The following is a 24225-nucleotide window of genomic DNA, read 5'->3' on the forward strand; positions in this document are numbered from 1 at the left end:
TCCTTTAATTTCTTTTCTCAATCTTAAGCTTTTTGTCCGTCTCAAGAGTTCATTGGATATCTCAACCTCTTGCGTGTTGATTTAGTGCTACATCAGGTCACATGTGCTATTAGGGAGCAAATGACCTCTTTTCATGGCCAGACAAATTCGGTGTCTACTTTGATTTGTTCTAGAAATTTGGCTATGTCTATCATCCCATGAAGGGCTCCAATTATCATGGGAATTTTTTGGTGTGCTCCTCCTCACCCTTGGTTCAAACTAAATGTTGACAGTTGTTCGCTTGGTAACCAAGGGAGAGCAAGGGCAGATGGAGTTATTCGTGATTCAAACTCTAGGATTGTCTCATCTTTTGGCACTTTCCTTGGGATTAGAGCAAACTATGAAGTGGAATTCATAGCGTTGATCAATGGTCCTCTGGTTGCAAAACAGTTGGGTATTCAATATCTTTGCTTGAGTCTGACTCGATGTCAATGACTATTGCAATATACAGGGGTTTAATTCCTTGGTGTGTCATGTAGGATTGGTGCTATCTCCATCCATATCTCTTTGGTATTCGATGGAAGATCATGCATTGTTTTAGGGAGGCTAACCCCATCGTTGAGTCTTTTGTAAAATCGACAGCAAGGCTAGGTGTCTCCTCCTTTGCTCTTGTTCTCCCCCCTCTTATGCAAGATGAGCTGCTGGTAGATGCGCAAAGTAGGCCAAGATTTCGTATCTTGTTCCATTAGTCTTTTGTTTTTTGGTTTGTTGGATAGCAGGTCCCTCCCCTACTGATGGCCATGCCGAAGGTGGGGGGCGGGGCTTTACTGTGTTTTTCTGTTTTGAGTTTCTGGTGTCTCTCTTGACCCCACTTGTATCTCTGTAATTTCTTTTTCTTTAATTCTTTTTAATATATATGATCCTTTTTAGCCGAAAGAAATAGGCAATCAAATAACAATTATGAAAATTTTCATATATTTTTCTCTTGATTTTCTCAATACAACCAAATCAAAGGTGTACGAAAAATTTCCTTTTTTCTGTTCCATATCCTTACTTTTTCTTTATCTTTTCTTTTATCCAAAGATAGCAACCAAACACAATCTAAACGAGTTGGGTGAAGACCTGGTTCTAGTATCAAATCCAGCCCAAATTAGGCCCCACTAGGTTCAGTTCCGCTGTCCCTGCATGGTCACTCTCCGTCTCCCCTCTACTGTGATCTTCCAACCCATTCCACTGAAATCTTGGGATTGGTGGGCCCAACCCATTCTGTTTTTTGGTAGAGGCCCAACTCATTCTACAGCCCAACCCTTCACAAAACAACGTGTGTGGTCTGGTTAGGGCCCACTTATGGTTAATTTCAGATCGGCCCACTTCTCATTCAACAAATTTGACCGCTATAAAACCCTCCGTACGACCAAGTCAACTCCACTTGGACTGAATCACACTGCGAAAGGTTTAGAAGGAGTGATCATTCCACTTAGACCGCGATTTCTTGGGATTTCTTCCTACCTCCCTCGAATTTTGGTCTCATTGTCTTCCACCTGAAGCTGATTTCGCTTCTCTGCAGAAATCAACCATCAAAACCCTAACTTCCCGTTTGTGCTGCAATGGAAGGAGTCATTTCTTTGAAGCAGCTAACAGCCGGTGATAAATCTCTGTTCTTCCCCAGAAACACCAGTCCTATAAATGGAAGTAAATTCTGTGATTTTAAGAGAAGGGGTTTCAGTTTGTCCATCTCTGCAGTCGCCGAAAACGGTAATTCTCAGAAACACTGATGTTTGTTCTTTTTGTGTCCTTCCAATTTTTCTACTCAAGGTTTAGAGTTTGGTTTTGATTGAATCGCCAAAGTATTGATGGGGAATTTCGAGAGCTTGGATCACATGTGGTGTCTGAAATACCCATTGCTTTCAAAGGGAATCTGCAAAGCTATTGCAATTTTGCTGATGTAATTCAGGCTGTATTTGGGTTTGGTTCTGAATTTTGGATTAGTTTAAATTTTCTTTCTGGTTCATCATTGATAGACGGGCTCTATTTATTTATTTTTAGCTTGCCTTCTGGAAACTGTACATAAGTTCCACTGGCCTTTGAATTTCAATTTTAACTTCTTCGGTGGGAACAAGAATCAATCTTGATAATTCTGTACTGACCTACACATATCTTTCAATACGTTCTGGATAGATTGTTACATAAGATCATGAACTCTAGATGTTTTGTTTTTTATTACAAGTTGATGATTTGGTGAAGCTTAAATAAGTAAATGCAGATGATTTGTGCTTCACTATTCATGTTTCTTTCTTTTTCTGCAGTTGAAATTAATTCTAAATAAAGTGCTGAAAATGACATTACTATGAATATCTTAGATACAACTCATGAAGCACAGGATGCTTCAAAGCGTGCTCTTGCAAAGAAGGCTGTGGGACTTGTTAAATCTGGAATGGTGGTTGGTCTGGGCACAGGAAGCACAGCATCACTTGCCATTGAAGAGCTTGGTAGACTGCTTAGTCAAGGGAAGGTGAGAACTTTCAGTTCGACTACTATTGATTTTCCTTTGTTGGCTAAGGATGATTGAGATTGTGTTGTTTCTTTTAGGATTCTCATGGCTGCATGATCTGAGACTGGGAGACTGTAACAGTCGATCAATTGGGAAAGCAATCCCAAACAGAATTCTTAAATAAGATGAGCCTCAACAGAGCCACAAAAAATTGTATGATATTATTGCAAGGACTTGTTGATTGGTACATTAAACTAAAGGGTATTTCTAAGAAAAACTAAAAGTTCAACTAAAAGTTCAAGACTAGTTTGAGAACGACAATGAAGCAAATAATAAAGTGTTTTGCTTGATATCCAATTTCTCTTTTTCATGGTCAGATCAGATTCAGAATCAATCCCTTTGTGCAAGACTCAATTTCTGCAACCCAATGAATATGTACAGAGAAGGATCCTACCTTTTCTTTTTGTTCTGTAGACTATGTTACCTGAACTTCCAACTAAGAATTGTAACCATGTCAAACTTCATGTAGCCAATGGTGAAGGAATGGTTGGTTTGCTTCTTTGATGCAGTTAGCGAACTACTTGTGATTACATGTTGTTGTTTTAATATATCCATGCAATGCCTAAATGCTTGTATTTAAATTCTGTGCTTGGATCTTATCATAGTTTGTTGGAGTTTGTGTGGTCATGAACTTCTGTCTACAGGAGTGATGGACATTTGTATTGCAAGAGGTGTTTCAGACTTTCAGTCTTCTTTGGCCAAGCTCAATTGAGGAGTCTTAACTGATCCTTTTGTGATGAGAATAGTTTTCCTGCAAGCCTAACATATTTCTCATTACCCTAATTAATAAGAAAGTGGTAGTTCTTAAAGGATATATTGTATGTAGTTTACTTTGGTGTAAATTTCTAGCTTATCTTTATTCACTGAATCACCTTTAGTAGTTCTCCTTATCTACAAATTCTATTTAAAACCACCCTGATGATGATTTGATTTGTTTGATAGAAGTCTATATTTGCTTCTTATCTTTTTCTCCATGCATTTTACTGTGGAGTTACTCGGCATGTAGTTAGGCGTCAGGAACATCCCGATTGATATCCTTTTGTGGAACTAACTTCTAATGAAAACTTTCTTGTGTATACTCCTAAATCTGAACTTTTGAATGGATTCCATTGTCTTAATCGTTAGTTTTTGATTATCTTAATCATAAGTTTTTCTGTCTTTTTTACATTGAGGGATAAGTAGTGGCATTCTTGGTAGCTTTGACCCACTTCTAGATTGTACTCTACTACAATGGTTATCAGTACTTGCTGATTTAAGACGTAACATGTGCAGTCTTTATAGTCTATGATAATAATCACTTCATCCTAAACCACAGTGTTTATCCTTTAGTGACTGCTTCATGTTGGTCACTCATGAACACTAACAAATACAGTGAAAACTTACAAGAGAGGTGTTAGCAGAGACTATGTAAAGTCTCGGTATTAGTGCTAGTACCGAGATGAGCTAGGGGTAGTTTAGATATTATGCTTTGTTTTCTCTTTTCTTATTTTCCTGTTGTATCCCTTGGTTCCTCTAAGTGGTTATAGATTGAATGGAGTGGGAGCTCTAACACTAAGTTAAGACTCCCAAGGTTACACAGGCCTATCGTCTCTCACTGCTCTCTTCCTCTTCTCTTATTATTTACATGGTATCAGAGCAAGATCTTTAGGGACTGCTGCAACTTTCCTAGTATCTTGTCTCCTCTCTTTCAAGGTTTCAATCATTATTGATTGATTCATATCAGTTCTAGTTTGTGAGTTCTTTCATTTTTTGTTTGAAGGGGGTGCAACACCCTATGTTGTGTTTTGGGACTGTTTAGAGACTAGTTCATGTTTGAAGATTAAGAACTAGTAATATCTTTTTGGTGGTGATTGGTTTATGGAGTAAAGACTGCATTGAAGTTCCAGATTCAGAGATTGGAGATCTACTTTCTCATCAGGGTTTGAGATCGAATTTTCATCGGGGTTTTGAGATCAACTTTTTCAGGGTGGAGATTTGAGATCGATTCTTCATCAGGGTTTTTGAGATTGACTTTTTCTCTGAGTCATCGGTACCTATTGCAACTTCACTCTATTTCCTATGTTTGTGGAATATGTCTAAACCATCAAAGAATGTAATTATTGAGGTTGTGTCTTCGTCCTCCAACTGTATTACTGAAAAAAAAGTTAGAAGGAATTATCAACTTTTAGCATTGGAAGAAAATTGTTTAGTTGGTATTGATTGGTCGTGCCTAGCAGGACCATTTGATGAAGACTAAACCTTTTGCTGATGCATCATGAGACACCATTGATGCACGTATTACGGGACAATTGCTGAATTCCATGGAAAATCAGATTGTTGATTTAGTGACCCATATTGATACTGTTAAGGAGTTATGGGAATATCTAAATGTTTTATACTCTGGATAAAACAACTTATCTCGTATCTATGAGTTATCTCAGGAGTTTTATGGAGCTGATTGAAAGGGTCGTCCCTTGATCCAGTATTTTGCTGACTTTAAGAGGATGTATGAGGAGCTGAATTCCCTGCTTCCAATCACTTCTGATGTACAATAAATGCAAAATCAGTGAGTGTAGCTCGCAGTCATGGGATTTTTAGTTGGTCTTGGGAAGGACTTTGATTCCGTTCATTCCCAGATACTCGATGGTGATAAGGTAGCCATACTTTCAGATACTTTTTCACTAGTTCTACGATCTAGTGAGAATTCTCATGATTCAGCTTTGGCTTCTTTTACACCTAATCATGGGCCCAATAGTGGGATATGTACTGGTGGTAGTCGTGGTCATGGGGCTGGTTCTGGCAAAGCTCCTACTTCTAGTATTCAAGCTGGTTCAGATACTTCAGAGGCTCGGTGAAGACTTGTCACCATTGTGGTCTCCCAGGACACATCCAATGCTTTTGTTGGAAACTCTATGGCAAACCACCACAACAATAGTTTGCTAATTCCGCTACTACTAATTCAGCTGCTACATCATCTCCATAGTCTGAGGGTAGGACAATGAAGATGTTTGATGAGGATTATGCACACTTACCCAGTTTCAGATTTCTCAGTCGTCTTAGCCTCTTACTGCTACATTTGTTCAGACAGGTAATGCTACTGCATGTCTTTCGACTGCTTCTTGCCTCTGGATCATTGATTCAGGTGCATCATGACTGGGGTCTCAGGTATATTTTCTTCCTTTCATACATCGTCTTCTAGTGTTGCTTTAGTTGATGGTTCTTTAGCTAAAGTTACCGGTACAGGCATTGTTCATGTCATTCCTTTATCCTTCTCTTTGGTTCTTTACTTACCTGAGTTCCCTTTTAAGCTTTTGTCTGTTAATAAATTTACCAAAACTTATAATTGTTCTGTATCCTTTTTCTCTAATTCTTGTGTCTTTCAGAACCTTACGACGAAGAAGATGATTGGTAGAGGTCGTGAATCGGGGGGGGGTTGTATCTATTCGAGGACACTTCATCTGTGGCGTGTTCGAGTGTGGCGTCACCTCACCAAATCCACTGTCGTTTGGGTCATCCATTGTTGGATAGTTTAAAGCTTTTAGATTCTCATTTTTGGTCTATTTCTAGCTTAAATTGTGAGTCCTGTCAGTTTGGGAAGCTCCACTATGTAAGCTATCCCCCTAGAGTCAATCAACGGACTGACCAACCTTTTTCTTTAGTTTATTCAGATGTATGGGGCCCTTGTCCAGTTGTTTCTAAATTGGGCTTTCATTATTTTGTTATTTGATGACTATTCCCGAGTTACCTGGCTTTATTTAATGAAAAATCTTTCAAAGCTGTTCTCTATTTTTGTACTTTTGTGCATGAGGTTAAAACTCAGTTTAATACTCCTTTTTGTAGCGATAGTGCTAAAGAATACTTTTCTGACCCCTTTACTACTTTTATGGCTCAACACGGTATTATTCATCAGTCCTCCTATGCCGATACTCCACAACAGAATGGTGTGGCAGAAAGAAAGAATCGACATTTAATGGAGGTCACCGATCTCTTCTATCTGAGATGAAGGTGACCAAACCTTTTTGGGCTAATGTTGTTTTGACTGTGTATTATCTTATTAACCGCATGCCTCCCTCTATTTGACGTGGTGGCATGCCTCATTCTTTGTTATTTCCTTCTGACCCTTTATTTGCTTTACCACCACGTTTCTTTGGTAGTGTTTGTTTTATTCGTGATCATCGTCCGGGTGTTTCGGAATTGGATACCAAAGCTCTTAAATGCTTCTTTGTTGACTATTCTCGTGCACAAAAGGGTTATCATTGTTATTCGTTTAAGTTAGAAAAATATTGTCATAGCTGATGTTTCCTTCTTTGAGTCCACCCCTTATGCTGACTCTTCTTTTGTTGTTTCTGAGTTGGATGATGACCTTCCTTTATATATTGTTCAGTCTCCTACGTCTCCAGTTTCACAAGTTTCTCCACCACCGCTAATGCTGCCGGCTACTTCACCGCCACAACCTTCTGTTGTGTACCAACATCATCTTTGGAAAGTTTGGGCCGCACCCTCTTCATCTACCTCTGTCTCCTCTTCTTCGCAGGCTGATCCTGTAATAGGTAATCCTTCTTCTTCCCTTGATGTACCTATTTCTTTTCCTAAGGGTGTTCAGAGTTGTACCCAACATCCTCTTTCTAACTTTGTGTCATATTTTGGTTTATCATCCACATTCCATTCCTGCTTGCATATTATTGAGCATCATCCTATTCCTTAGTCTGTTGCAGAGGCACTAGCTATTCCCAGTTGGAGGGCTGCTATGATTGAGGAATTGTTCGCGTTGGAGGAAAATCAAACATTGGATCTTGTTTTATTACCCTCCGATAAATCAGCTATTGGTTGTCGATGGGTTTTTGTGGTGAAAGTGAATTCTGATGGTTTTTTGGCACGTTTGAAGGCCAGGCTTGTGGCCAAGGGCTATGCCCAGGTGTATGGCATTGATTACTTAGACACTTTTTCCCTAGTGGCTAAGCTTACTTCTGTTCGTATATTGATTTCTTTTGCTGCTACTCATCATTGGCCCTTATTTCAGTCGGATGTTAAGAATGCTTTCTTGCATGAGTTTGTTTCTCTTGGGGAGGATGGTGTGTAAGCTCAAGAGTCTCTGTATGGGCTGAAACAGTCACCTTGATGGTTTGGTCGGTTCACTGAAGTTGTCTTGGAGTTTGGACTAACACGTTGTGACAGTGATCATTCTGTATTTTTTCAGCATTTTGATGCAGGAAGAATATTTCTTATTGTATATGTGGATGATATTGTTATTACAGGAGATGATTCTTCAGGAATTGAGAAGTTGAAAATGCATTTACAACATAAGTTTCAAACTAAAGATTTGGGAAGGTTGAAATACTTTTTGGGTGTGGAAGTGGCTCAGTCAAGGAAAGGAATTTCTCTTTCACAACGGAAGTATGTTATTGATCTTCTTTTAGAGACAGGATCGTTTGGCTCTAAACCTCTAGATACTCCCATGGATCCTAATTTAAAGCTTACAGCTGATGGTGGTGATGTTCTTGGTGAACCTGAGAAGTATCAGAGACTTGTTGGGAAACTAAATTATTTGACTGTAACTCGACCTGACATTGTCTTTCTAGTATTGTGAGTCAGTTTTTGTCTGCTCCTCAGACATCTCATTGGGATATTGTTATGCGTATCTTGCGGTACCTCAAGAAGGCTCTTGGACATGGTCTACTTTACTCTGATCATGGCCATGGACGGGTTGAGGGTTTTTCAAATGGTGACTGTGCTGGATCTCCTATTGACAGAAGGTCAACTACAAGTTATTGTACGTTTGTTGGAGGGAACCTTATATTGTGGAAATGCAAGAAACAGATAGTTGTGGATCGATCCAGTGCAGAGTCAGAATATCGAGCCATGGCGCATGTTATATGTGAGCTAATGTGGGTGAAACAGTTGTTGATTAAGCTTGGGTTTACAGATGATTTGCCTATGCAATTGTGGTGTGATAATCAAGCTGCTGTCCGTATTGCTTCAAATCCTATGTTTCATGAAAGAACAAAACACATTGAAGTAGATTGTCACTTTGTTCGAGAGACGCTGCAACAAGGGCTTATTTCTCCTCGTCATGTTTGCATAGGGGAACAACTTGCAGATTTGTTTACAAAGTCTTTGAGGAGTGCTAGAGTGGATTATATTTGTAACAAGCTGGGTATGATTAACATCTATGATCCAGCTTGAGGGGGAGTGTTAGTAGAGACTAAGTAAAGTCTCGGTATTAGTGCTAATATCGAGATGAGTTAGGGGTAGTTTAGGTATTATGCTTTGTTTTCTCTTTTCTTATTTTTCAGTTGTGTCCCTTGGTTCCTCTAAGTGGTTATATATTGAATGTAGTGGGAGCTCTAACACTAAGTTAAGACTTCCAAGGTTACAGAGACCTATCATCTCTCACTGTTCTCTAACTCTTCTCTTTCTTCTCCTTTTTCTCTTCTCTTATTAATTACAAGAGGGATTTTTTTTCTCTCTTATGTTGAAATTTTGTCAATCAGTTGATGCTATGACTTGTTTCTATGTGTAGGACCGTATAGGCAACCCAAGAGGGGGGTGAATTGGGAAATGCAGAATAAAATCCCAACTTTAAAATTTCTTTTGAAACCCTCTGCAGTATGCTATCCCAACTTCATGTACTTGTCTTTATTTTTAATCTTATTTGCATTTTCTTTTCTCTCTCTCTCTCTTTCTCTCTTTTTGTGAGTTGCATCACCTGAATCATATATTCTTCTGTTACAGGAACTATCCCATTCTTTTGGATTTTTTTTTTTCTTTTCCCCTGAAGATCCTCGATGTTGAACTAGGGGTCTACAATAAACAGTCCTCAAAGAGTGAAACAAGCTCCAAAATAACCTAGAACAACCTTAGGTACTGTTGGAAATAAGAGAGAAAAAGCATACTATTTTGGTTTTGGAAAGTGTAACAGAAAAGGATAATTTAGGGTTAGGTCTTAGAGGGGAATGGTGGTGGATGGTTGGAAGTTGAAACAGTCAACTGTTTTAACAGAGTTAGGCTTTTGTGAATTTGGATGTGATAGGCGGGAATGGGTTTTGATATGGTGGGACAGAAACTAAAAAGTATTGGTGAACAGTTTAATGGTTAGGGTTCTGATGTTAGATGAAGAGGCAAAAGGTTAAGGTTGATGGAGAAGGTGTTTTGATGGAGATCAATGGTGGAGAAGGACTGTTTCAGAGTTTGAAGAAGCTGCTAGAACTGTAACAGGACAGAGGAAGTAGAAGAGATAGCTCCCCTAGGAGTCCAATTAGGGTTGAAGGAACCTACCTTCAAAAGAGCTTCCAAATCCGCATAGAAAGATCTCAAAGCTTGAGAGGGAAAAGCTTTTTTTCATTCGGTCAACCTCTTGTAGGGGGTACAAGCCTATATATAGTTGACTGCTAGCTTCAAAATAGGAACTACTTAAAACAAACTTCACAACCATGGCACTTTTAGAAACTCTAAGAAGTAAGAACTTCAAAGTTACTCTTTTTTAACCCACTACAAGCCCATAACATAAAGAACCCATGAAACTCAGAACACCAATAGACTGCACTACCCAAATACCCAGTGACACATAATTACAGTACTGCCACTGCTTTAAAAGAATCTGAAAATATGTACATACCTTCTTAGTGTGTAACAAAACCCTTTTAACTGCATTGTAAACCCTACTCAATGACATAAGCACCAGTTCGAAAATTACCCCAAGTGGGTACAAAAGCAACAAACACAATTCTGGCATGTAAAAGTGTTTTGCTCTGCAGAAATTTTGATAAAATACAACCCTCGACAGAAAAATGTAGTAAATTTTTTTTGGTAGACAAAATATAGTATATATATATTTTTTTTGGTAAAAGACAAAATGTAGTATTTGGCACCATAAGAAAAGTGGATCTAATAAAAGTAGATTCCATGTGTTATTAAATGGATTGCTTATATTAAAATTATCTTTCCCTTCTTTGAAATTTATATGTGATTATCATACTAATACAGGGGAAAAAAGACGTTCTAATGCAAAATGCAAAACGAAATCGGTGCCTTGAAGCCTGATCTTATGTTTTATATGACCAAAGTAATTTTTTTTTTTTTTTTTTTGTAAAAATAGTCCGGAATGCTACTTGTGGAAAAATTTCACAGATGTATTGTAATTCTTATATTCTAGTAGGACTTCCATACTGGTCTCTACAGAAATGGAACTGTCATTATGTTTTAGCTGGCTTATTTTAATAAGAACTAGCCATTCCACGCCGACATTCTAACTTATTAACCATTTTCGCCAATCTTACTCCTGTTTCTTTTCAGCTGAAAGATGTTGTTGCTGTGGGAGCAAACTACCAGTCACGAGTTCTGGCTAGGCAGTTTGGTGTAAAGACTGTGAGTTCCGTTTACAATATACATCTAGAATTTCCTCCCTTTCTAGACACTCATTTTTGTTTTGAAAAATAAAATAAAATAAATTGTAAACGTTCTCTCTCTCTCTCACAGCATTCTTTAATCTTCTTGATTTGCAGGTTGATTTGAATGATGTCAATAACATTGACATTGCATTGGATGGAGCAGATGAAGTAGACTTGAATAAAAATTTATTGAAGGTTGAATTGATTCATGGATCTTCATGTTTTTATTCTGCTTGTTTTACATTCAAAGAATATTCAGTGCTGATTACACTAAACAGAGATTTTCTTTCTTGCCAGGGTGGGGGAGCTGCTCATACCATGCAAAAGGTATGTTTGCTTTTTCTCTGAAATGATTTCTTGGCCACAAAATCCTCTGGGAGGTTCAAAATGTCGTATGTGTAAGATAATGAATATCTTGTTAATATTTCAGCGTTAGACAAATCCAGTACTGTCCATTTTAGTTTATTTTTTTTTAAAATCTAAATAGGAACTGGTAAATTCTTTGTTGGGCCACCTTCATGGTTGACATGGCTATGGCATCCTTCGACTGTTTAGAGATGACACTAAGTATCTAGCTTTCAAAACTTGGCAGTATCAATTAAAAAGAAAATAGACTGACAAAGATAAATGTCATCATTAACATATTCAAAAAGGAGCCTATGTTCTGTAGTTGCCAACCTACTAGGCCCATTAACTATTGCAATTGTAAAATGAGGTCAATTTGTATAGTGTACGAGTCTCTAAATTGTCTCAGAAGTTTGATTTAACTTTTCGTAAAAAGTATAGTTGGTTCTTTTAATCATTTTCAACTGTAATTATTGCATGTCTCATTGTCTCAATCAGGTTCTTGATTCCATGGCAAAGGAGTGTATAATATTGGTAGACCAATCAAAAGTGGTTCTCCAGCTTGGTAGTACATTTCCCGTTCCTGTGAGTTGATGTCTTTCTTGGTTATTTTTGTTAGTATTTCCCTACACACATGCAGACCCTTACCTGTCTGCCCACCAGCGTGTTATAAGTTATAACATTGGATATATGTGAATATTTGAATATTTATGTAACTGGTAATATAGGATGCATGCCTGTCATTGCGTGTGCTTAATTACCACATTGTTATGTTCATTCAGTCGTGACCATGACTATGTTATGATTAGCTCCTTCCCATTGTGCAGCAGTAGAACCTGACTTTTGAGCTTAACATAATGGCCTATATAAGCTGTGTACAAGTTGGTTATGGAGGGTACAAAATTTTGGAGCTACTGTACCGTATTGAATCTTTTTGGAGTACTGGAATGTTGGGCTGTCAATGGGTTGGATTTGAGTTGGATTGCATTTGATCCGATCCGAATCCGATTAAAAATTTATCCGATCTGATCTGATACTCTGACAGATCAATTACATACTGATCAAAATCTCAAATCTGACAAGTATTCCAACATCTGACAAACCCGATTTATGTGATGCATTTTAATTAGTCTCTTCTTTTCTCAAGAAAATCACACTATTATCTAAAACTTTGACAAAATTGAAAGAAAGAATGATTAAAAGGTGTCTCCAAACTAGCTTAGACCCTTTTCCCTTATTGGTCCTAATCGGATCATATCAAGGTGTTTCCAAGTTGATCTGTTTACTTATAGGATCTCTCCTTAACGAATCGGATCATGATCAGATTGGATCTGGATCAATTCCGATCCATTGACAGTCCTACTGGTATGGCAAGTTTAGATAAAATGTCAACCAGAGATGAATGATTGTGGTAAATGGAGAATATGACTTTGGAGGGGTCTAGATATCTAATCATTTATTCGGAGTTTAATGGAATGTATTTACTCTTCAACAATTAATGGTTAATTGGCTATGGATTTTACATGATGCATAGTTGAGTTACCCAATGTAGTGTATTATGCATCTTATATTCTTATTGTTTTTTGAGTGTTAGAAAATATGTTTTCATAGTTTGAATTGCAGTAAATCCATTATGAATGACATCAAGTACTTTTTCTCCATAAAATTTCGTATTTAGAAATCCAGTGCCCCCCCCCCCCCCCTTCTTTATTTTTTCAGAACTTACTAGACATTTTGTAGGTGGAAGTTCTCCCTCCTGCCATATCACCTGTCTTGAGGCGGCTTGTGACTCTTGGAGGAGGTTAGCTATTATATGCTGAATAGACTTCCACTCCAAATTATCTTCCTATAATATGATCTTATCTAGATCTTTTGCATTAGTTTATGTAATTTACTCCCTGGAGGGGTTTTGGTATTAACTGCAGTTAGTGAATGGCAGTTCCTGAAATTCGATCTGCTTTGAGGAAGGATGGTCCAGTGATCACAGATCTAGGAAACATGATGGTCGATGTGAGGTATGTGTCTTATTTAATGACCTGCATTCAATTTCTTGGATGGAAATAGCACCTGCTTCGGAAGTATAAAGAATACAAAATTCCTGCTGGTAATTTATTGCCTTCTTTTCCCCTTGAATTGGAATTAGAAGTAGCATGATCATGCATTTAACATGGATTTGAGTTTCATATTTTTAATTGAATACTTTATATTGAAGATTTGACATTGCACTTGTAGAAACCATTAGAAATTAGATCCCCAAATAATAAATAATACTTAGAACGCCCCTCTCTCTTTCTAAACTCATCGTAATTTTAAAACAACAATTTCTTGTGAGAGCAGAATACATGAGCCCAACATTTGTGAACACATCAGTAGAAAGACAGGACTGGTTTGGTTGATAGAAAGTATCTCTAAGGAAGCCACTTCCTTTCTCAGTTCAATTATCCAATATTAGAGAAAAATGGTAGAATGTTTCCTAACAAACTAAAGTTGGGTGGAAGTGAAGACATGTCTGGAGTGTTACATGCTGCAGTTATGCTTTATGGAGTCAGGTGTTACACAAGTCAGGAGTAATGATCCTTCGAGAATCTAGGGCTTTGAGGAAAAATAAGGAATAACTGATGCATAATTGCAGCAAGAAAAGAATATGGGCCTGTTTTGGATTTCGTTCACTTTCTTGGGTCAAGTTAGGCTTAATTTTGAATGTCCAATAGGTTTTATGGGCCATGGGCTTTTGTATTTTTGAGTTATTTATTGTAATGGGCTAATTCTATAATCCCAAATATTAGGGAGATAGATCCTATATGGGATTAAGTAAGTTTCTACTTTGTATTTTTTAGCAGCTTTCTATTTTATTTTCTCTAGAGCTCTCTTGCTTGTGCAAAAAGAGTTACTATTTTCTTGTAATGTTGCAAAGTCATAAAGGAGTAGGGGGATCATACTACCCCAACATTTGACAAAAGAAAGACCTATGGCTGTTGCTGTTCCTTGTGAGATGCAAGACTTCTTGATGTAGGACAAAACATGAAGAAAAAGAAGCCAAAACACTGTTCACGTAAACAATGCCACAGCCCCTTATTTTGCCTTGGTGGAATATTATTAGAAGATCCTGTGGGGCCCAAGACCAGATCATGTGAAGACTTTTTAGAAGGGTCAATTTTGTCTATGTGTGGGGATTTAGAAGTTTAGTTTAGTTTCTAATTTTAGATTTAGAAAGTAGGCTTAAGTTTCAATTTTTAATTAGGCTTAGTTTCTATTTTATAGTATCTAATTTTGTTCCTTGCATTTTAGCTGAACTATAAAGCCTAGTTTCTATTTTCATTAAGTTTCTATTTTCTTTTAACTTGAGGTGCAAGCATAGCCCTCTATTAATTGTAAGGCTGCTGTAGCCATTCCCCATGATTTTAAGATGATGAATGAATATGAGTTTGCCTTGAGTGCAACTGAGTTTTTTCATCCTTTTATGGATGAAGGGTTGAGAAACCTGGCTGAGAGAGCCGAAGCTTCTTTATCCCTCCCTTCTCTTATCTTATTCCTTCCTCCTGCCCTATTCGAGCTCACTGCTGCTGTGAGTCTTCAACTGCTGTGCTGCTACACTTGGGTCAACATTATTCCATTGCTGCTGCATTTGTGAAGGACCAGAGATCAACCCAATCACTGCTGGAGTTGCTGCTGCTGAACTGAGACCAGGAAATCTATCCCCACACCTGCGGTTGCACCTCGTCCTAGTTCTCTGCTGCTGCAACCTTTGGATCTTCGTATCTCAGCAACTACTGATCAGACTTGGCTGAGTTTTGGAGGCTAAACCCTTCCAAGGAACCTTACATTCGATCCCAGTTTGAGCTCCTTCTGCTGGCGGATTTGGTCTGTAGCTCCTACCTTCTAAATTGGTAATCTTCTTCTACCTTTGTTTCTGACCATTGGAATCAGCTCCTATTTGGAGGTTTACTCCATCCTACCAAGTCCTACACTCGACCTGAATTTGATCAACATCACATGACTGAATATCGAGATTCTGTCCACTTTCAGCTATTTCTGATTGATGCCAGTTTGATGTTCTGCTGCAACCTATTATCGATCCTACTGTAGGGTGGTTCTTATTTGAACCCCTTCTACATTACTTCTCTGTGAGATATAGAACTCCCTAGTGAGATGCTGGCCAAGGCCTAGGTGAGAAACCGAGGTCATATCTATCCTTCTTCCTTCCTCCTTTATTTCCTCTATTTGTTTTTTTTTTTTCTGTCTTAATTCATGTACCTCTTCATCAAGTTTCAGACTTATTTGTAATGCAGGAACACCTCTCTAAGGTCTTCCTTCGAATACCCCCCTTCTCAGAGGCAGAGTATTTTTGTTTTGAGGCCTGCGGAAGTAGTCTATTGTTTGCTACTTTTCTGTTAATTTCCCTTTGCTATTACAGATCTGGAATATTATTAGACTGCATACACCTCCCATCGATTTACTGTTTTGGGGTTAGTTTTTGGTGCCATCAACCTGCCGCTACAGCCCTGCTTCCTTTGCTTCCTATTTATTGTTTCTTTCTGTCATGAAATCAGGATCTGGAACCAATCCCTGAACACACAAAGTAAGAGAAAGGGAAGAAGAAAACTACAGTAAGGAGAAGAGGCTCACGGTTAGTCAATGTGTCCAAGAGTAGTAGGGTTTTTTTAATAGATAAAACAAGGTACAAGACAATTATACCCCTACCAACACTATGCACATATAAAAACATAAGAAAAACCAAGAATACCCAAACTACCCCTACGCTAGTAAATACAACAGCATATAAACTTAGGTAGCTTGCTTACTCTTTTCTTCTATATGAACCACCACCCGCTCAGTGCGAGGGGACCGGAGGTCCCACCAACACTCCCCCTCAAGCTGGAGCATATACATCACCCATGCCTAGCTTGGAACAACCTTCCCGAAAGATGGGATGAATTGGTGAACATATCACCCAACTGATCTGCAGAAGCAACAAATGGAATGGCAATTAGTTTTCTCATAACCACATCCCTTACAAAATGACAATCAACTTCAATGTGCTTGGTCCTCTCATGAAACACCGGATTACTTGCTATGTAGATGGACGCTTGATCGTCACAACACATATCAATGGGTTTGGTAACTGGAAACCCAAATTCCTGAAGAAGGGATCTCAACCACATTAATTCAGTTGCAGTATGGGCCATAACTCTATACTCAGCCTTCGCACTGGACCTTGCCACAGTAGTCTGTTTTTGCTCCTCCACACCACATGATAAGATTACCACCAACAAAGTACAATTGTATATGGTAAATCTTCTATCTCCATCAGCATCAACCCAACCTGCATGTGAATATCCAACCAAATCAGCATGATCATTATGTCTATGAATGAGGCCCTTACCAGGAGCCCCCTTAAGATATCACAGAATCCGGCAGGCAGCCTCCCAGTGAACCTTTTTAGGTGATGACTAATAACGCCAATGACAATCTGGGGGTAACAGTAAAATAGATAACTTTGCCAACAAGTCTCCTGCATTGATATTTATTTGCAAAATCCTCACCATAATCTATCCCAAACTTTTGATGTGGGTCCATAGGCTCAATTGGTTTGGATGCAACCATACCAGTCTCAGACAGAAGATCCAACACATACTTTCTTTGGGAGAGGCTCACAGCTGTCCTACTCCGAACCACTTCAATCCCAAGAAAGTAACAAAGAACACCTAAATCTTTCATCTGAAAGTGCTGATGAAATATGATTTCACGTCGGGGATAACAAATGTATCATTACCTGATTTGATAATGTCATCAATGAATACAACCAACATAATCAACCGAGAATCCCGACAACGAACAAAAACAGAGTAATCAAAATAGCATTGTGAAAAACCACATCGGGGAACAATAGAACTGAACTTGTCAAACCAGGCTTTGAGCAATTGTTTCAAACCATAAATCACCTTGTGTAGCTTGCACACTTTCCCAGCATTCTCCCCCTGAGAAGCATACCCAGGAGGTTGCTCCATATGCACCTCCTCATATGAATCACCATATGAAAAAGCATTTTTAGTGTCCATCTGATATAATGGCCTATCAAAATTTATTGCCAAAGAAATAAGTAGCCAAATAGAATTAAGATGTGCAACCAACAAGAATGTCTCAAAGTAGTCTACACCATGTGTCTGAGTATACCTTTTAGAAACCAAACGAACCTTAAGCTGTTCAACAGAGCCATCAGGGCTATACTTAATAGTATACACCCAACAACATTTCGCCAGACCCTTACCTGGAGTTAAGTCTATCAGGGACCACGTCTGGCGAGAAATTATAGCATCCATCTCCACATCCATAGCCGACTTCCATCCAGGATGAGATAAAGCTTCACGATAAGTGTTAGGCACGATATGAGACGATAAGGATAAGGCAAAACTATGCAAAGCAGATGGCAAGTGAGAAATTGATAGAAATTTGTCAATAGGATATGCAACCATTGACCTTTGAGTATAAGAACTGGTAAGTCTGTAGGAGAAGATAAGGAACCAAGAGCATCAAGCACAAAGTCAGACTACGCAGAGGACGAAATAGGCGGCATGACAGCTGGCAATGACAACTTTGCCGACGCTAATAGATCTGTAATAGTGACAAGGTGTCATTAAGAGGAAGCAGAGTAGGAATAGTAGGGGACTAAAAAATGTCAGTTGCAAGATCACAAACCTCAGCCGAATAATATGGTGTGTTTCTAAAGAAAGTAAGGTCAGCACTCACAAATTGTTGGGGTGTAACAAGATCATAACACCACTAACCCTTCATAGTGCGAGAATAGCCAAGGAAGGAAAATTTTAGCATGCGAGGAGATAAGATATCAGCACCTGATCATAAAACTTGAATGAAGCAAACACATCTAAAAACACACGGTGGCAAAGAAAATAAGTATGAGTTAGGAAAGACCACACCAACATGATATTTATTGTTTAAAACAGATGAAGGCATGCGATTAATTAGATGATAAGTAGTTAAAACAACATCCCCCCAAATTTTTTTTCTGAACATACATATGAAATAATAAAGAACGAGCAACTTCTAACAAATGTCTATTCTTTCGTTCAGCCACACTATTCTACTAAGGGGGTATAGACACAACTAGTTTGATGTATCATACCGTGATCAGAACAAAAGGAAGAAATAGCATTCTGAGTAATGGCTGCCCGTTGGCTTTCCTCAAGCTGAACAAGAGCATGAGACTACTCTAGGGTAAGAAAAGGGTCCCGACTGAGCACCTGGGATCGAATGTGATCATACTCCACATTCAGACCACCCAAAAAATCATAAACGCTAATCATATCTTCACGTTTCTTGAAACTAGTAGCGTCAGTAGAGTAGGTAGCCTGGAAGGTGTCATAGAAGTCAAGTTCCTGCCACATGCTGCATAACTCAGAATAGTACTAGGAAAAAGACATCTCTTTCTGAGTGGTGCCATGGATCCTCTTGCGCAACTCATAGACCTGAGCTGCATTTCCAACCTGGGAGTAAGTCTCCTTTGTAGCTTCCCAGATCTTCTCAGCAGAGTCTAAGAGAAGATAACCACGAGTGATAGTCGGTTGCGTAGAGTTGATCAGGAATGACATTACAAGGGAGTCAACTGAGAGCCACTTCTCCAATGAAGGACCAGTAGTCGTAGGTTTTGCAACAGTACCCAGAAGATACCCTGTGAGGCCACGAGCAGCAATAGAGAGAAAACAAGAGCGAGACCACATCACATAGTTGCTTCCATCCAACTTGATGGAGCTAATAGGAAATGTGGTAAAACCACTATGGGGGCCGCGACTCATTCCTTCAGTGGGGGTAGAGAGAGTACTACTTCCATCGGACATGACTGCAGATCAAAAGAAATCCCTACAGCTCGCTACAACATGGTAAGATCGAAAAAATGGCTGAAGCAAAAGAGCATCTCCGGAAAAAAAACACCAGCGAAAGGTAAAGTGCTGGTTTAGGTCATAACGAGAGAATCGAACAAAGAAAAAGGACCCTCGGTGGAAGAAAAGAAAACCACCGAGGGTTAAATCATATGGAGGCTTCTCTAGAGAGAAAAGTAAGTTTTAAAGTGAAATAAGAGAGGCGGAAAGGTTGGTGGTAGAGAAGAAGAGTCGCGAGTGGGAGGAAGAGAGGCGGAGAGGCTTGCGGGAGGTTGGTGGTGAATCGCGAGTGAGAGAAAAGAGGAGGCAGAACGCGGAAGGTAGTGGTGATGTAGTGAGTCGCGAGAGGGGTGGAAGCTAGCGGGTGGCGGCAATATGGTGGAAGGTGAAGCACGAAGAAGAAATGGGCATGAAAGAGGATGGCGGTGATATGGTGGAAGTCAGAAAGGGGGAAAAGGAAGTCGGAGGAGAGAAAGAAGGTGGCGCCGCTGCTGTGGTACCTTGTGACGGTGGTGACATGAGTACTAGGGCGGGGATCCCAAGATTGATTCTTGCTCTGTTACCATGATGAAATGGATTTGGGAGAATAATGGCTTGTGTCTCAAGAGAGCACAGCCATGTTCTATTTATAATAAAAGGGCAAAAGAGCAAATTACAAGTATACCCTTAATACAACACACACACACAAGCATACCTGAAAATAAACTAATCCAAAAAAGACTCTCAAACCAGAAACACAGAACCAGGGATTGGATCCTTATAGCTCTGATACCATGTCTCGAAATCAGGACCTGGAACCAATCCCTTCACACACAAAGTAAGAGAAAGAGAAAGAAGAAAACTACTGAAGGAGAAGAAGAGGCTCACGGTTAGTCAATGTGTACTAACCGAGAGCATTAGGGTTTATTAAATAGATAAAAATAAGGTACAAGACAATAATACCCCTACCGACACTATGCACATATAAAAACATAAGAAAAACCAATAATACCCAAACTACCCCTATGCTAGTAAATCTAACAGCAATAAACTTTAACATTTTTCATCTTCCCCGCCACTTGGTATTTCTATCCTTATTAGATTCCTTGTTTTTATTCCTTAGTTTCTGACTTTCTAAACTTTTTTAATTTCTATTTTCATTGGTTCCTAATCTCTTTTTTTTCCCCCAAAACTGTGGGACTTTCTATTTTGATTTAGGAAGTTTGTATTTTTTGTTTGTTGTTATTCTGCCTTGCTTTAACTGTTTATTCCTAGTTTCTAAATCCATTTTAGAGACTTTCTATTTTCATATTAGTGCCTTAACTTCAGATCCAGCTGTTGGATTTTGACCAGGTTTTGAGGGTTTGTTCACCCTCTTAAGAGGAATACTCGACCAGAGTTCTGTCCGTATCAGGACCTGTTGTGGGATACAGAAGATCTCTTAATTCTGGTTCAACCTAGTCATACGATTCTGGTTTCTATTCGGAATCCTAATCTCTATCTTTGATTGACTTAGGATCCCATCAAACACTTCCATAGATGTTGCCTAAATGTGGATTTTGGGATGGATGGGTTGAAAAACTTGGGCAAACAAAAGCAGAAGCAAATGCATCCAAGGGAACTTGAGGGTAGTCCCTTACAGTGATGGGGTGAGGGAGAGTTGATAGATTTTGTTTGACCCTGTGCAATAAACCAAAAACATCATGAGTGGGCTTCTTTTTTTCTTCTTCTTTTGGGACACCCTGAAGATTGCAGAACAAAAGTGAACTCCAAAGTGGGCATGATACAAATCATACAATATAGTGATAAAAGCTAAAATAGTTATGCTTTATATGGAATGGGATGCTGAAAAAGGATTGTGTAGTCATTATTGAATAGTTAGTTTCATGCTCAGATGTGCTTAGGATTTGGCTGAGCATCTAATGATAATAAGGCTCCAATCTGGCAAGTAGTGAATGCTGGATTTGGATGGTTCTGCTGCCTTCTGGCAGAGTTGTGTGGCTGAGCACTAAATGTTCAGTCTGGTATTGAGCAAACCAGCTGGTGCAGTCAAGAATTGGCTGCTGCCAGGGTCGATTCTGGTATAGAATAGGGAGAGGAATGATGAAGGTTGGTGGTGGTGATGATGAAGATGGATGATGATGGAGATGGATAGATAGATGTAGCACTGGAGTCCCACCAGTCTATCAGCCGTAGGAGTCCCACCTAGGCCACCACCAAGGAGGTCCACCTTGGATGTAAGGCTGAGATCCACAGCAAAGTCACAAAGAGAGCAATTCTTTGTTTTTTTTTGAAGAATGCCAAAACAGCCTTCCACGATTTGAATTTATAGGCGAGGAAGGATTTCCAAAAACCCCTTAGATACGTGTAAGCAATTAATGGATTGTTGGTATTCCCAACCCATTACATAGAAAACATCCCCCCATGCATCTAGGAACAATAAACAAGAACCTAGGAACTAGAAACAAGAAAACAATAAATCTGCCTAGGAATATAAAAAGACACTAAGTACTTAATTATCTAGATATATGAAAAGACTCTTAAATAAACCTAGGAAATATGAAAATAAGCACTACTAAGCCTAATCCCGTATGCCTTCTTTGTACCCACATTTTAGACCCATTAAAGTGGCCCATTACAAATAAGACACATGGAATCAAAGGCCCAATGTATACATAACCCCACCCAAGGCTTATTTCCAATAAAATAAGCCCATTATGTGACTTATCTACATCACCAGCAGGTACAGTCATACCTGATATGTTCCTCCAAGCCATCAATCCTTTTGGCTGCTCTGGTCTGGCTCAGTGTTAGTAAATTTATGAAGTCTGAGTAGTGTGAATTTATGGAAGTGGGTTAAAGGATATCTGGGCCTGCTAACCAGTTGATCAGTAATGTTCACCTTAAGATTTTTACCGGGTGGTTGCCAGGAGAGGATCCATTCCACTCATATTCACTCAATTTACAACTTCAAATGGCATTTGAATATTTGGTTGAGCCTAATAATTTGAACCTATCTGATCTGATTTGCCTTTCAATTTTCAACTTGCCATAATGGAATTGAACCCTGCCTGGAACCACCATCCTCTTTCGAGCCGATCATCCAGCTTTGGAAGCTCTAAAGTCATTCTTCTTTTCAATGGTTCTGGGTATTCGACAACTTCCTCACATTTGAAAATATGTTCTTCCAGATCCCAGTATCCTACCTTTTAGTCCTTGTACCATTCTAGATGTAGGAATTTTCTAAACTGCAATTTTGATTGCTGCCATGTGTTTCTAAGGCCTTTATTTCAAAACCTCACTAATTGAAGGCGTGTTCCTAAATTACATTTACGGTATCTTTGTTATGTTTCTTGTGAGTAGTTACTTAACTTATTGTCCTGTGTTACCAGCTTTCCAAATGGGATCCAGAATCCAGCTGAGCTTGAGAAGAGCATCAACATGATACCAGGTGTTATTGATAATGGTAAGGCGGTAGTGGCTCTTGCAATCTAAATACACGCTAACATCCACACACATCCTTTGATTCTAGACGTGCATGATTCCATAGTGGTCTGGTGACTTTGTCCATCTTGTGGGGAGCCAGTATATATAAAACTCTCTACCTGCAACTGGAGTACATGCCCATTTCATGGATACATTCAAGGTCCCAACCTCAGAGCCTGGATAATTAAAATGACAATGTCCACCGCATGATTTTAAATCCTGAAGATCTCGTAGGTGGGACCAGCACTCGGTAATGGCCCTTATTGAATCCTGAAGATCCTATAGTCACACTTCGGATTTTATGTACTTTTTCCCCCTCCTTTTGGAGGGGGGTACAAGATGTTGTCACTATATTATTTCCTGTCTAAACATTTCTCACTGATTGTATCTTTACATTCAATCTCACTTTCGTGTCTATTTACCATGCCTCACTATGGAGTTGGTTGGTGCATTGACTTGAACATCCACACAGGTGGTCCTAAATTGGCCTTGAAAATTGGGTCAGAGGTGGTTTTTGGCCACCTTTTTCTCTACCTCAAATTTTATTATCTACTCTCAAGGTAACTTTTATTTCACATCCTGCCGTGCAGGCATTATATCTGGTGTTGCATCATCTGTGATGGTTGCCATTCAGGACAGAGATGATGTCTTGGTGATGAGCTTGGAGGAGTTTGCAAAAATTGTACTTGACCAGACAAAGGCAGAGTCAACCTGATGAAATATGTAAATGAAGAATCAGCACGGATCAATATTTTTGTATTGGTAGCTATATCAATTAGAGCAGCAATACTGGGAAATTAATTCAGTCTGGTGTAGCTCAAGTGAATGTCCTAATGATACTCTGTTCTATATGATGCTCTGTTTAAAAAATTAATAGGAATGGTGTCTGAATAAGTTTTTACTTTACTCCATCGCTTGATTTTTCTTTTGAACTGAAGGACATGCCTGAATCATGTGAGTGAAAATGGGAAACAATCCTAACTATGCAATATGAGAAAAATATATGGAATAAGAAGCACCAAGAAAAGTAGGTAGGGAATGAGAACTTGGAAGGAGAAAGTGAAAGCAAGATTCCTGAGAAAGCTGATCTCATGAGCTACTTGATGATCTACCCTGTTGTTTCTTATACCCTTCAACTCAACATTGTGGCACGTTTATTTTCAATTCTTGAACAGTTTCTCTTACATACTAGATGTGAACACTTCCAGCTATAAACGTTGTCAAAGGCCAACAACTAACAAGTGGAGGGAAAGCATGAATAAAATGGTATTGCAGAATCACAAATAATGGAGATTGCCTCTTATGAATCCATCCCTTTGACTGAAAGAAACAATGGATTGATCAGATTAAGTCAAAAAATCAGAAGATATTGAGAAAGAGAAGATATGTTTCAGAATGATTAAGAAGAGCATCAAAACTTAGCCTCTGGGTCAGACCAGCTTGAGTCCAGGCTGGATTTAGCCTGGCAATAGATAAGCACACCTTTCTTTTCCATCCCTTTTTGGTGGTTTGAATAGATTAGCAGGCCTAACCTGATTAATATAAGATGGCTAGCCCAGAAACTGCATGTAAGGTGAGTCTTAAGTGTATGTAACATGGGAAAATCTTAATGGATATGTGTGCA

The 24225-nt window shown here is 38.9% G+C and overlaps 1 protein-coding gene across 1 annotated transcript; it reads left to right on the forward strand.

Moving 5' to 3' along the window:
* Nucleotides 1–1418: 1418 nt before the first annotated feature.
* LOC122643937 (ribose-5-phosphate isomerase A-like) lies at nt 1419–23388 on the forward strand. The gene is made up of 10 exons (XM_043837512.1): nt 1419–1734; nt 2340–2491; nt 10802–10873; nt 11011–11091; nt 11194–11223; nt 11740–11826; nt 12982–13042; nt 13181–13256; nt 22508–22581; nt 23192–23388. The coding sequence occupies exons 1-10, from the start codon at nt 1587–1589 to the stop codon at nt 23314–23316; spliced, it is 906 nt and encodes a 301-aa protein (XP_043693447.1). The 5' UTR covers nt 1419–1586; the 3' UTR covers nt 23317–23388.
* Nucleotides 23389–24225: the final 837 nt, after the last annotated feature.

Source organism: Telopea speciosissima, chromosome 10, assembly GCF_018873765.1.
Source record: "Telopea speciosissima isolate NSW1024214 ecotype Mountain lineage chromosome 10, Tspe_v1, whole genome shotgun sequence".
Classification (NCBI taxonomy): domain Eukaryota; kingdom Viridiplantae; phylum Streptophyta; class Magnoliopsida; order Proteales; family Proteaceae; genus Telopea; species Telopea speciosissima.

What these genes read in the sequence shown, in the direction of transcription:
- LOC122643937 (XM_043837512.1), top strand. Translation starts at nt 1,587, where the DNA reads ATGGAAGGAGTCATTTCTTTGAAGCAGCTAACAGCCGGTGATAAATCT. An exon ending in TGAATAAAAATTTATTGAAG is followed by an intron (nt 11,092 to 11,193) that starts GTTGAATTGATT and finishes CTTTCTTGCCAG; the next exon opens with GGTGGGGGAGCTGCTCATAC. An exon ending in ACCAGGTGTTATTGATAATG is followed by an intron (nt 22,582 to 23,191) that starts GTAAGGCGGTAG and finishes CCTGCCGTGCAG; the next exon opens with GCATTATATCTGGTGTTGCA.